Source organism: Engraulis encrasicolus, chromosome 24 (genome assembly GCF_034702125.1).
Source record: "Engraulis encrasicolus isolate BLACKSEA-1 chromosome 24, IST_EnEncr_1.0, whole genome shotgun sequence".
In the NCBI taxonomy this organism is placed as follows: domain Eukaryota; kingdom Metazoa; phylum Chordata; class Actinopteri; order Clupeiformes; family Engraulidae; genus Engraulis; species Engraulis encrasicolus.
This window is the reverse complement of record NC_085880.1, coordinates 30,920,760-30,935,265: the sequence shown is the minus strand read 5'-3', so window position 1 is coordinate 30,935,265 and position 14,506 is coordinate 30,920,760. Positions and strand designations below refer to the sequence as shown.

General features: G+C 42.7%; 1 protein-coding gene across 3 annotated transcripts in view; it reads right to left on the bottom strand.

Moving 5' to 3' along the window:
• The window catches only part of herc4 (HECT and RLD domain containing E3 ubiquitin protein ligase 4), a 33,901-nt gene extending 20,441 nt beyond the window's left edge, over window positions 1-13,460 (bottom strand). For 2 of the 3 annotated variants that reach the window (XM_063191667.1, XM_063191665.1), the window contains exons 1-6: window positions 13,189-13,460; window positions 12,630-12,789; window positions 10,555-10,631; window positions 9,176-9,397; window positions 5,097-5,188; window positions 4,206-4,336 (exon numbers count right to left, since the gene is read on the bottom strand). In XM_063191667.1, coding sequence (XP_063047737.1) covers window positions 4,206-4,336; window positions 5,097-5,188; window positions 9,176-9,397; window positions 10,555-10,631; window positions 12,630-12,789; window positions 13,189-13,414 — 908 coding nt within the window. In that variant the 5' untranslated portion in view covers window positions 13,415-13,460. The remainder of the gene's footprint in view (window positions 1-4,205; window positions 4,337-5,096; window positions 5,189-9,175; window positions 9,398-10,554; window positions 10,632-12,629; window positions 12,790-13,188) is intronic. The other variant, XM_063191666.1, reaches the window with a different exon arrangement.
• Window positions 13,461-14,506: the final 1,046 nt, after the last annotated feature.

Here is a 14,506-nt window from a genome sequence, read left to right as displayed (position 1 = left end):
ATCGATAGGCTATTTAAAAATATGAATGGTTGCGTATGCTGCAGACCTGTATATGAAATAATAAAGCAATCATAAAATAGGTAGATAGGGTATAACAACAACAACAACAACAACAGCATATTGATCATATTTTAAATCTAAAATGATTTAAATAATTTATTCAATCAATGCATTGTATTTATTCATATAATTTATTTAACGGGCCAAAATTATTTTGGGTTGGTAAATAAATTATATGAATGAATCAAATTCTGTATATTGACACAGTTGCCAAAACAACTACAAATGGGGTTGTTATTTTTCACACAAAAAAACCTCTGGCTTGGCTTTCCAAAACTGGAGTGATATCACAAACACTCTGAATTCTAAATTCTAAATTGCTATGGCAATTTTTCTCCAAACAAAGAGTAGTTCATCTTTTTGATGGAATTGAACAGCCACACTTCTTGTTTCTCCTCACAAAACAATCGATATTCTTGACATTTACTGCTCAAATTCTTCAGCAAATATAAGACAGGTATGCCACAATACATTACTCTCACATTTTTATGTAATTTTTTTTACATATAAATTACATTTTATATAATTTTAGATTTTAATTTTTGAAGGATTTACTCATATCAATTTCCCCTTCAAGATTCAAGATTCAAGATTCAAGATTAGTTTATTACGTCTTATTATAGGTTTGAAGCCTATAAAGAGTAAAAATTGTTGTGTTTTTCTTGTGTCCTCAAAAAGATTTTAAAAATAAAAATAAAAAAGAGGGGGGGGGGGTGGAAAAAAGTGCAAAGAAAGTGCCTTGTTGTCTTCAGCATGAATTCAGTAATCTTATTGCTTGGTGGAAGAAACTACTTTGGAGTCTGGTAGTATGAGATTTCAGGCTTCTGTACCGTTTCCCAGATGGTAACATAGTAAACAGTCCATGGTTGGGGTGACTAGGATCAGCCAAGATTTTCTTTGCCTTCCTGATGCTCCTTCCCTCAAATAGCTCCAGTATGGAGGGTAAGTCACAGCCGCATATATTCTGAGCTGTACGCACAACCCTCTGTAGAGCTCTCCTGTTGGCTTGAGAGCAGTTCCCATACCATGCAGTAATGGTCCCCGTCAGAATGCTCTCGATGGTGCCTCTGTAAAACGACCTCAGGATCTTGGGTCTCATCCCAAACTTCCTCAATCGTCTGAGGTGGTACAGACGTTGCTGGCTTTTTTTAACAATGCGCTGTGTGTGACTGTCCCAGGTGAGGTCCTCTGAGATGGTAACGCCAAGGAATTTAAAGTCTCTCACCCTCTCCACTGTCTCACCGTTGATGTTAATGGTTTCAAACTGGTGTTCTTTCCTCCTGAAGTCAACTATTAATTCTTTTGTCTTGGACATTCTCTGAATGGCCACTACAGCCTTCGAAGAAACATTGTCCCTGCCAAACACCTTCAGGACTACCATGTAGAAGGAGTGAGCTTAGCTAAGAGGAAGTGTACCCGTGCCAGGACCAATGGTCCATCCGGGGGCAGTTCTTCTCAGGCTCCTCTCCATCTACCTGTCTCCACAGTTGACCACAGTGATGGTAGGCTGATCCTCCGCATAAGAATCCCTCGACAACCTCAGGGGGCCCACCAAGATGAACATCATGGTGGTCACTGTGGATCCATCTCAGACCTACTTTCCCTCTCCACTCAAGGCGGATTTCAGGGTGCTGCTACAGGATATGGGGTGCCCAAGGCTCCTGAAACACTTGAGATTGCCAACATCTTACTCGGTCTTGGACAAGATGTATACCTGCAGGAAACAGTCCAACAGACTGGACCGACCTCCCATGGAACTCCATTCGTTCGGGAGAGACGGGACCTTCAGGGACAGCATCAGGACCACACCAATTGTCCTGCCATCAGTGACCATGTGCCCTCAAGCACCATCAGTGCCAATGGAGACAGCTCTGAGAGCAAAGGTCGCAGAAAGAAGCAGGCCAAACCTTGCCGCATTGTGCCCGGTACAGTGCAGGCCCAGGACATCAAGGTCCTGCCTGTCCCACAGACTGGGTACCAGAACATCTCCAGCTCAGGACCTGACAATATCAAGGCTGGTGCCAGCAGCAGTCACGAAACCAACTGTGAGAGCAAAGGTCGCAGAAAGAAGCAGGCCAACCCCTGCCACATCATGCCCAGTAAAGTGCAGAAGCAGGACTTCAAGGTCATGTATGTCCCCAAGCCTGCTCTCTTATGCTCTAAGTCAACCTTTGCAGGACTGCCTTACAGCCTCAATGAGATTTTGGGACTGCCCCAGACACCTTGCCATGGGTTCATCAAGCGAAAAAGATGCCTGAATGATGGAAAGCAATTCAACCCTCCGGATATAGACATCCCCTTCGAGTGGTCACCGTCTCCTAGGGAGAAAGAGGACATGTTCTTTCCTCATCTGAATGACTCCTCTTACAAAGCTGAGATATAATTATGCTGTCATATGATTGTAATGAATCTTCTTATATGAATGTGATGTATGTTAAAGATGAAGGTTTGAGTCATTAAGTAGCTGTATTGTGCATGTAGGCAGCTGAGAGAAAGGGGAGAGAAGATGCTGTACAAAGCAGCCTCCGGCAGATGAAGGAGCCTCTGGACGAGCGCTACATTAAGAATGCTGCTGTGCTCCCTGACCTTCGCCAGCCACATCAGCTCCAGCTCCGCCACAGACCTCGACCCCAAAGCCCAGCTTCAGCAATGGGTCACTGGCCCAGGAGGAGCCTCTGAAGATCCATGGCTGCAATGTGGAGGACTTCAAGCGGATTTCCCACTCTGTGGTAGATCCCAAGTTGACCACCAAGTCCGGCAACCCTCTGCCTTATGGTCTTGAGATGGGACGAGTTATTAAACAGCGCATGTGGGAGACATTCAACTGCCCGTCATTCGTGGAGACTGAGGCCGCTGATGGCAGGGTCTGGATATCAGAGGCCTACTGCAGTCCCAACCTGAAGCCTCACGCACCTCTCATTGATGTGGACATTAATCAAGAGCCCATGTCAGAGAAGCCAAAGAGAAAGAGGGCGAGAAGATGAATTCATTAATTTCAAAATGTATTTTGCAAAATTATGATGAAATTTTAGGCTATCCATCATCATGTCACAGGATATTTATGACTTTTACATGAGCCCTGTTTTTTTTTTTTTTAAAGTTATCATAAATTCTTAAATTAAATGATCATGATCAATTAGGCTACTATTGTTTTTGTTTTTTTTTAATAAATAATTGATATATTTATATTTCATTGGAAATATTCCTTTTCTAAGGTATACAATAATGCATTAAAATATTATTTAAAAGAAATATATTTTACCAAACGTGTACCCTATTTCCACATTGTTCATTATTTCCCTTTATTTGTACTTGAGTATCCTCAGCAATGACTTTAGAAATGATGCATTACTATCCAAAACAAGACCAGTCTCAGACAAGATACAGCAGGCCTATTCAGTGCTTTGGGTCGATTTGAGTGGGATCGGCAACAATTACATCTGCATGAAAAGGCTACACACACTATTTCACAACCTTACTGCTGCGTTTTGGTAGGGGTAGTCTTAACAGATGTGGGTCACTGTGGGTCTTGAAAAAATACTCAAAATAACTTTTTTAAAAACACAGCAGTATGGGGATCTGAGGTTGATCTGGGGTTTTGAAACTAGCTGGCAGCAAATTAGTTTAACAGTTATGTTTAGCAGTTTCAGGGCTTAAAAAGATGAAAAAGGCTTTAGTGTTGCTTTAACGTGGGAAGGTAAGTCAACATAACGCTATGTCCACACATGTCGCTACTAGTTACTCGCTTCTAGCTCACTCGCTTGTTCGCCACTCTCTCATGGAACTTTTGTTAATGTTCCCACAGTTATAACTGCCACGGCGAAAAAAGCTTTAGAAGCTAACTGTCAATAATCCAAACTCTGTATAAAGCTACATTCACACACGTTGCGACCTGTTGGAGTAAGTGAGTAGCCAATTGGAAAGCAGAGCTTGAATTGTTGACAGTTAACTTCTTGCATTTGCATTGGCAAGAAACAAGTAACTAGTAGCGACATGTGTGGGCGTAGCTTAAGAACTCTGTGTGTGTGTGTGTGTGTGTGTGTGTGTGTGTGTGTGTGTGTGTGTGTGTGTGTGTGTGTGTGTGTGTGTGTGTGTGTGTGTGTGTGTGTGTGTGTGGCTTGCTGTGCTGCAGCTGCAGTGCTGACCTGCCACAGGCGATCTGTGTGACCACGTTCCCCATGAGCTCGAACACCTTACGGGGGTTGATCTCATGACTCGTGCTGTTGTGGCCCAGCTGCCCGTAGCCGCCCGCTCCGAACGTGAACACGCCGCCCTCCTGAAGAGGCAAATGCACACACACACACACACACACACACACACAGACACAAACACACACACACACACACAAACGCAGACACACACACACACACACACACACACACACACACACACACACACAAAGAGCAATGAATGAAAAAAAAGTGTATGCTTGCGAGTGTGAATGTGTGTGTATGTACATGAGTGTCCAACATTGACGTGGCCTTGCAGATGTGCATTAAAGGGGTATGCCACTATTTTGGGGCTTAATACAGTTAAAATCGTTGGCTGGGGTTTATAATGGTGGTAAAGTGTCTTATTTTTCATGTAAGCCGTTGCCTTGATTTAAGACAAGTTAAAAGAGGGAATATGTCGCTAAGCTAGTGAAAGTCAATGTATCCATGTAGCATGCTACAATGCTACACGGATGCATTGACTTTCACTAGCTTAGCGACATATTCCCTCTTTTAACTTGTCTTAAAGCAAGACAACACTTAACATGAAAAATAAGACACTTTACCACCATTATAAACCCCAGCCAACGATTTTAACTGTAGTAAGCCCCAAAATAGTGGCATACCCCATTAATAGCTCTGTAAGTCTTATGTGTGTGTGTATGAGTGAGTGAGCAAAACTGGGAGTGACCTAGAGAAAGAATGGGAAATGAAGAGAGAGAAGGGCACAGAGAAGAGGTAGAGAGAGAGAGGTAGAGAGAGAGAGAGAGGTAGAGAGAGAGAGGTAGAGAGAGAGAGAGAGGTAGGTAGAGAGGGGTAGGTCACCTTGGTGAGAGCTGCAGTATGGTCCTCTCCACAGCAGACGTACACCACTTTTTGGGAGCGCAGCGTCTTTAAGAGAGCCGGAAAATACCGGTCTAGAAATGGGACCAACACACGCACAGACACACACGCAAACACACACATGCGCACACACAGACACACACACATGCAAACACACACGTACACACACATACAGCGGTGTTCAGATAAGCAGCCAGATCTCTAAATACCCAAAATATTTACAGCTCCTCATCAGTTTATTCCCAACGGCTGTCAGAGTTTTTGACATCACAATGACATTAACAAATCTGGTCAAAGTTCATCGCTTCACACAAGCAAGTCTATTATCTGTCTTTTATTATTGGTGAAGATTTTTTTAAGGTGAAACAATGGCAGTGCCACAGTCACTCAGTACCACTTTTACCCTCACTCACAGTTAACACATATCTGCTTCATATTGGAATCTCATTGCTGGTGAATGATCTTGAGCTGGATGACAGCAGGTACAGTGAGTCCAATATGTATTTGATCCTTGCTGATTTTGTTGGTTTGCCTACTAACAAAGACATGATCAGTCAATAAATGTTATGATAACATGTATTCTAATATGGAGAGACAGAATATCAAAAAGAAAATCCAGAAATTAACTGAAGAGAATATATATTAATTTATTTCCATTTCATCGAGCAAAATAAGTATTTGATCCCCTGCCAACTGATTACAGTTCCGGGCCCACAGACCAGATGGGCACTTCCGATCAACTTGTCATCTGAATTAAAGACACCTGTACATACTAACATGCATAAAAGACACATTGAATCAGCAAAATCAGTCCATAGTATGAGTGAATCAGTCACACTCCAACCTCACCAGCATGGGAAAGACCAAAGAGTGGTCAAATGATATCAGGGACACGATTTTAGACCTGAACAAAGATTAAATGGGCTGCAAAGCCACAAGAAAGAGACTGGGTATTAATGACCCAGTTGTTGATGCATTTCTTCCAAAATGTGAGGAATACAAAATAACAATCCATCAGCCTGTCTGGGGTTCATACAACATTTGACCTTTTGTAGGGATTTGATAATCATGAGAACAGAAAGAAATCACCCTAGAGCTATACGGTATGAACTAGGCAATGATATCAAAGCTAGTGACCAAAATCACTGAGAAAACTACTTGTAGCACTTAATGCCACAGAGGTGTAAATTCCTGTAGTGCACACATGGTACCTTTACTTCAGAAGGAACCTGTGCAGTCCCACTTGAGGTTTGCCAACGGACATCAGACTGATTTAGGATATGATAAGGAGTTGCTGTAGTCAGATGAAACAAAAGCAAGATGTTTGGCATTAATTTCAATGTGTTTTGAGAAAGAGAACTGCTGTCTATGATCCCAAGAACACCCTCCTCACCATCATGCATGAAAGTGGTATCATTATGGTTTGAGGGTGTGTGTGTGGCCAAGGCACAGGACAACTTCACATCGTCAACGAATGGATGGAAGAAGAGATGTAATGTGCAATGCTGAGTGCAAACGTCCTTCCCTCCACCACCACACTGAAGGGTGGGCCATTTTTGGATCTCCCAACATGACAATAATACATAACATACAGCCAAGCAACGAAGGAGTGGCTCAATAAGAAGCATATTAAAGTCGTGAAGTGGCCTAGACAGTCTCCAAATATTAACCCTATAGTAATTCTATGGAGAGAACTGAACCTCCCATTTGCCAAGCTACAGCCACAAACTATTCATGTTTTAGAGATAATGTGCAAAGAAAAATGGGCAAAAATATTTTCTACTATATGCACAAACATTGTCATCAACTAAAAGAAGCATCTGACCTCAGTGCTAGACAACTAGGGCTTTGCCACAAAGCACTTTATCTTCTTTAGCTAGAGGGGTCAAATACTTATTTGCCTAAATTAAATACAAATAAATTAAAATATATTATTTTAAGTTATTTTCTGGAATTTATTTTTGATATTCTGTCTCTCCATGTTTGAATACATATTATCATAAATTTATAGACTGATCATGTCTTTATTAGTGGGCAAACTGGCAAAATCAGAAAGGGATCAAATACATATTGGACTCACTGTATATACAGTTGTGCTCATATGTTTACATACCCCAGCAGAATAAACGCTTTCTTCGCGATTTCTCACAAAATATGAAGGATTACACAAAACCTTTTTTTTCACTCATTGCTAGTGACTAGCTTAAGATATTTATTATCAATATTCTGTGTTTACTCTTTCAAAAGCATGATCACAACCCAAACTACCCAAATGACCCTGTTCAAAAGTTTACATACCCTAGTTTCTAATGCTGAATATGGCCCTGTTTAACATCAGGGACCGCTCTAAATTGTTTGTGGTAGTTGTGGATAAGGCTCTTAATGTTCTCAGATGACCAAACAGCACATTCTTCCTGGCAGAATGGTTGTTTCCTATAATATTTTTGGGTGTCTTGCTGGAACCTCACATTTGAGGTTTCCCCTGAATGGCTCAATGATGTTGAGATCAGGAGAGTGAGACGGTCGCTCAAAAACTTCATTTTATTCTTTCTGAAGCTAATGACGGGTTGATTTGGCTTTCTGTGTTGAAATATTGTCATGTTGGCATGTCCAAACAATGGACCATGTGCAGTTTCAAGGCTGATGTGTGTCAAGTTTCCTCCAGTATTTTTCACAGGGCAATGTATTCATCATTCTGCGAGTATGGATCAAAAGTATAATGCATTTGTAACTCAAATGTCCCCATGAAATCAGTGGTCCATGACCATGTTTCACAGAAGGGTATGGTGTAACTTTCATCATAGGCTCCATTGACTGTTCTCCAAATGGTACTGTTAATAGTGGCCTAAAAAAGTTCCATATTGATCTCATTTTTCCAAATGACTTTGTCACAGGCATTTTGATGCTTCTCACTGTGCTATTTGGTTTATCATATGCAAAATAACATGTTTGCATTTTTGTGGTAATGGCTTTCTCCTGGCAACCCCCAACAGCCCATCTTTCCTCAAGTGCCTCTTTCCTGTACAGTTTAAAACATTTTTTCATGTTGTCCTATATTTCACCTGAAGTTATTTTTTGGTTGTCCTATGCCTCCTGAACAATTTCCCTTGCAATGATCATTTCAATGCAATGATTCCCTTGCCCATTGGCTTGATTCCAACCAAACTCCTCATATTGCATTTCTGAATTGAAATTCCAATGGTGCCAACATGACAATATTTCGACACAGAAAGCCAAATCAACCCGTCATTAGCTTCAGAAAGAATAAAATGAAGGTTTTTGAGCGACCATCTCACTCTCCTGATCTCAACATCATTGAGCCACTCAGGGGAAACCTCAAATGTGAGGTTCCAGCAAGACACCCAAAGATATTATAGGAAACAACCATTCTGCCAGGAAGAATGTGCTGTTTTGTCATCTGAGAACATTAAGAGCCTTATCCACAACTACCACAAACAATTTAGAGCGGTCCCTGATGTTAAACAGGGCCATATTCAGCATCAGAAACTAGGGTATGTAAACTTTTGAACAGGGTCATTTGGGTAGTTTGGGTTGTGATCATGCTTTTGAAAGAGTAAACACAGAATATTGCTAATAAATATCTTAAGCCAGTCACTAGCCATGAGTGAAAAAAAAGGTTTTGTGTAATCCTTCATATTTTGTGAGAAATCGCAGAGAAAGCGTTTATTCTGCTGGGATATGTAAACATATGAGCACCACTGTATAACCTATATATATAACATTATCTATACATGGTGACCAAAAAAAAGACATTTGTTCTAAAGTATTAAAAACCTGAAATCCCAGACAACTGCAGAAACCACCCCCACAACCAGCCTTACCAATCCCCTCCTCCCTCCATGGTTGATGTGCCCTTGATGAAGGCACCTACAGTGTAACTTCACTGCTCCAAGGACTCTAACCAATGCCCTGAAATATCTGAAAGTTGCATTGACTAAACGTGTCAGCTCAGTGTACTGTAATGCAACATAATATTTTACACAGTAAAGGATCAATCATGCTTCCTCACTGCAAGTCCACTCCAAGTCAAGCACCCTCACCGTTGGTATCGTTGAGTCCCAGCTGGCCGAACTTGTTGCGTCCCCAGCCAAACACGGCCCCCGACGTGGAAAGGGCAAAGCTGTGGGCGCCCCCTGCAGCCAGCTGGGAGAAGGGGATGCCCTGCAGAGACGCCATGAGCTGGGGGGCCGGCACTGACGCACCCACCATGCCCAGACCCAGCTGACCATACTTATTCTGGCCCCAGGAGAAGACCTGTCCTCCTGAAGAGAGAGAGAGAGAGAGAGAGAGAGAGAGAGAGAGAGAGAGAGAGAGAGAGAGAGAGAGAGAGAGAGAGAGAGAGAGAGAGAGAGAGAGAGGAGGTGGAGAGGTGGGGAGGGTAGAGTTAGGAGTTGGGGTAATAGGGGAGGTGGGGGTAATGGTAGGGTCTGCCTTTTACAACTGTGAAATGTTTCCCCATGTCATTCTACTGTACTAAGCACTGCAGCACCACTAGCACTTAGTAAGGTACTAGTAAGGCACTTAGTAAGGCACTACTAATCAGTACTTCTACAATCATAATATATCTTAGATATCGACAAATCTTCGAAACTGATTAGATCTCAGATCTTAGATATCCAAACATATGATATTGATTCCTATGGTAAAGCAGCAGAGGGTTTACAGTTGGCTTACAGAGGTCTGCAGCTAGCTGCATGAATCAGCTGGTTTCATTTCACTTCGCTGCTGAAGTGAAATTAAATTGAGTGGCATCAGTGTTCACCTCTGTTCACATACCCGGGTAAATTGGAAAGCGAAGACTTTCCCTTCGTTTGTGTCTTTCGCTTACACACTGAGATTTTTCCTCTGAAAACAAGTGTTTTAAAAGAAAAAATCAAATTTTGAAAAAAGATTTTCAACAAACAGTTTCCCATCAGGATGTAAACAGAGGAAAACGGACACCTGACGGGCTTTCTCCATCTCCTCATACTGACGCCCACTGGCGTAGCATATTCATGACAGCTCTCAACAGCATATCGAACGAAGATATTTTGGAAAACAGGGAAGAAAATGTCTGTTTATTAAAATACCCGGACATGTGTAAACACTGTGTTAACCCCTTTTCTTTTCTCTTTTCTATTTGCTCATAATCAACCTACAGCATACAGTATGTCAAACTAAATTCTAAGAATGCACAAAATACTGTGCACGAATATGGTGTTTGTTCACTACTTTGCAGAGGTATAGCTACAGCTGGTATGCATTGCCAACATGTAGGAGACTCATATATCCTCACACGGGCCACTCTCACCCCCACACGTGCAAAGGGCACGCCTAAACCCCCTGGAGCAAAGACAACAAAATATATTGATATCAAAAATATACAATGAGATGGAGCCATCTACTGTACTGTATTTGGGATATGGTCAGCTATACTCACCTTTGGCAAGGGCGAGGGAGTGCCGGTACCCACAGGCAACCTGCGTGATGCACACATCTGATAAGCTCTTGACGTTTCTGAATCGAGATGGAAATGCTGTGTTATAGTTCAGAGCCTCAAACGGGAACAATATATTCCCTTTCACCTTGAAAATGACATTTAATATTCAACATGTACTACTCGGGATCAGAGGGTTGCAGATTCAAATCCCACCCTGACCAGTAGCACCTCCCTCCAATGCTGAAGAGCTCTTGAGCAAGCCACCAAACTCCTAAAAAACATTTACTCGCCTTAGATACAAGTGTCGGCAAAGTGTAATGTAATGTAATGCAGTGTTGAGCAATTTTCTTAAAGACAGCTTCATGGAGAACACTTAGTCGGAGAATGTGGTGGCTGGCGGACTGTCCTCCTTTCCGCACAGAACCCTTTCCGGGGAAAATGCCACAAGACAAACAGGCCATGGCAACATTGCCGCAAGTGGCACCAACTTCCCCTTAAAATTCATGGTTAAAAATCTGATTGATTTTTTTGTAGATAAAGACTTTCTGATAAAGACTTCCTGGTCAAGGTCACAACTAGTTGGCATGACCAAGCAAATGTTACAGATCGTTAAAAAAACAACAGAAACAGTGTACCACATGTCTCTTGTACTAACACCCTTCCAATATTATACTCACTGCAGTCATCAGTCTCTGTCAGTTTTAATCAATACTTGGAGAATACCAGCAGCAATAAACACAGAGGTAATCATTACAGAGCCAATACTGTACTACGCTTTCATGTTCACATGGAGTCATTGGAAAAACACTCAACACAATCCCTTCACTTTCATTTTGACAGTGTTTTGCTGGGAATCTTGAATCCTTGTACTTATTTCAGGTTTGCTGGTTAAGACAGGTGATACTACTCAAAAATGTAATGACAAAAAAAAAATACAGTAATCATGTCTTTCATCATGATCAATGTAATGATTCTCATTTTCTCCAAATAATTGAGCAGACCTATTGAAAAATTGGTGACTGACATCCAACTGACATCCGATACTGGCAGGTGGGTGGTTGGGCCCTGGGGACTTTCCTCCATCCCCTGGCATGACTGACATGCCTTGAGCATGCCATCATCCCAAGAGGAGCCAACACTCTTACGATCAGCTGACTGACCTGGTTGGATCAAATTTGTGGAATTTTTTGTTTTGGTCTTTTTCAATAACAATACAGTCTATCTGCCTCATTTTGTAGAGTACATGTTATAACAGCTATGTAATATCATGTGCTAGTGTTGTACTTACACGATGAATTGACTTTTGGTTTTACTTTTGGCAACTCTAATCATATCTGAACACTACTCCCTGCCAATGACATGACTACCACCACTGCTCACTCACATGGGTTAAACATAGGGTCTGCACTATTGACTATGTGACCACAATGGCTTTCACACCATCAGACCAGACAGTTTGATGGTCAGTTTCTTAAGATAGGTGGTACTTTCCTTCAGCATGGCACGGACTAAACACAGGGTTATGATTTCGTTGTGTGTTATTCTGTGACGTGATGATCACAATGGCTTTCCCTTTCCAAACTGACAGATTGGTCAGTTTAGTCTGTTGCCTTTGAATAGATGGTACTTCCCCAGGGTTTCTAATGACGCAGCCCCCATAAGCAGAAGGTGACTCCTTCCCTACAAACCTCAGACACTTCCAGACAACCATCAGTAAGAGGCCCAAGATGATGACAATGATGACGGCGATGACTTTCAAGGTCCAAGAAGTCGTCCAGTTGCTCACAACCAGGGCTCTGAATTAACACCAGCCAACGGCCAAGTGCTGGTGAATTTTTTGATCCATTAGGCAGTGTGTGTTTGGCTAGCGAGATGAACATCAACTACCCATTTTGGCTAGTGATGTAAAAAGTTAATTTAGAATCCTGCTCACAACCACATGACTAACCATGACCCCAGGACTGCTTCATTCGTGTACTTATATAGTCATTGACAAGACGGGATGAAGGATGAATGAGAATCTTGGTTGATGATAATGATGATGATGAAGGTGATGGGGATGTAGTGGTACCTACCTTGGCACTCGTACACATTCTTCAGCGGTGACGAAGCCCAGCTGGCCGTCGGATGCCAGTCCCCAGGCGAACACCTGTCCCTTGTCATTGAGGGCGAGAGTGTGGGCCTCCCCACATGACACCGTCACTATGATCTGGGCATCCAGGGCCACCACCTGCTCTGGGAGGGGGGAAAAAAACAAAAAGGCCTTCGTCAGTATTATAAACAAACTACTGGCAGGTGTAGATGAGTAGGTCAGGACACGGTCTGCGTGAACGTAAACAAACTAGAGGCACATTCTGTAGTTGTGGGTCTTTTTCAAACTGTAAGTAAAAATTAGAGACGTCATAAGATTTCATAAGTCACGATTATAAATGTATGAAAATAATAGAGATAAACTGAGAAAAAGCTAGAGTTGCGACAATAACAATTGTGATTTTCCATAAATTGGTGTAATCAGTTATCATTTGGGTGTAAAGAATTCAAAATAGTTTTGGTTCTAGAATGTATTCTTTGACAGCTAGTTCAGGGTCACACAGGATCATAAAATGTGCTCTGGTCCACCATGCAAAAGCCAACCTGGTTTCTTGCGGGGCTTGTCGTGTCCCAGCTGTCCCAGGTCGTTGCAGCCGCAGGTGTAGACAGTGCCATCGTCCAACAAGAAGGTTGTGTGCTTGCGTCCGCAGCCCACACCGCACACCCGCTTCCCCGACAGGTAGTCACAGCTGCGGGGCTCCACCACGATCTCTTCCTCAATGCCTCCCACGCCCAACTGCCCGTAGGAGGCATTGCCCCAGCACAGCATCTCCTTCTCCTCCGGCCTGGCCTCAACCCCAGCCCCAGCCCCAGGCTTGACCCCCACCCAGCACCAACACTCCCAGCCCTCCCACCTTCACCACTGCTCCCCCCCCGGCTGCAGCCCCAGCCTCAATCCACAGCGTCACCCTCCTCTCCCACAACTGCCACCTCCACTGGCGCGTCTCCCTGAGCCCAATGCCAGCACAATTCAATGCAGCCAGCCACCATCCAACGGCTGCTCCCAGGGTCCCGTTCACACCTGCAGTGGTGACCTGAGGACAGATTGAAGAATAGAGAGAAGGACAAGTGGGAACAAAGGAAGAGAAAGGAAGAAGAAAAAGAAGGGGAGGTAATGGTTCGTTTTCATGAGAAACGCTATGCCAATCGGTCCTTCTTTAAATTTTTGAGTTGTTTTAAATGTTTGTATGCAAATTAAGTCTTTAGCCTGTTTCTTTTTCATGAAGTGCCGTGTAGTGGTAAAGGTCACATTTTATTGTTTTGGTGTTTTTAAACTGTTCACTGTCTGATGCGTAAAAAAAAACACCATAACTGTTGTTCATGTCAACAACAATTGTTTTTATGGCTTAAAAAAATGTGAAACAATTGGCGTTTATGTCCCCTTTCTGTAAACCGCTTTAGATAAAAGCCTCTGACACAGTACATAATGTAATGTCATGCAATGTAACATGGCATACAATTGAGGATTACTCTGCATAGAGAGAGCACTGGCACACAGACTACCAGTTCATTAGGAACAGAGTTTCCCACACATAGACCATTCTGTGGCACAGCACCACAGATTAAAAACCGAGCACCACAAATTGATCAGCAGCCGCACACAGGGCTCTAAATTAACACCCGCACACCGGCCAAATGCTGGTGAAATTTCAGGTTGGCTGGTAGAAACTTACTCGGCACATTGATTCATTAGTGAGTTTGTGTTTGGCTAGTAAGATTACCATCTACTAGCCAGTTTTGGCTGGTGATGATAAAACTGAATTTAGAGCTCCTGGCCACACATACATGTGTCAATGGGAGTACACACATCCACACTTGCACTGGTTCAATGGCTTTTTCCCATAGCGCCACACAATGCTAC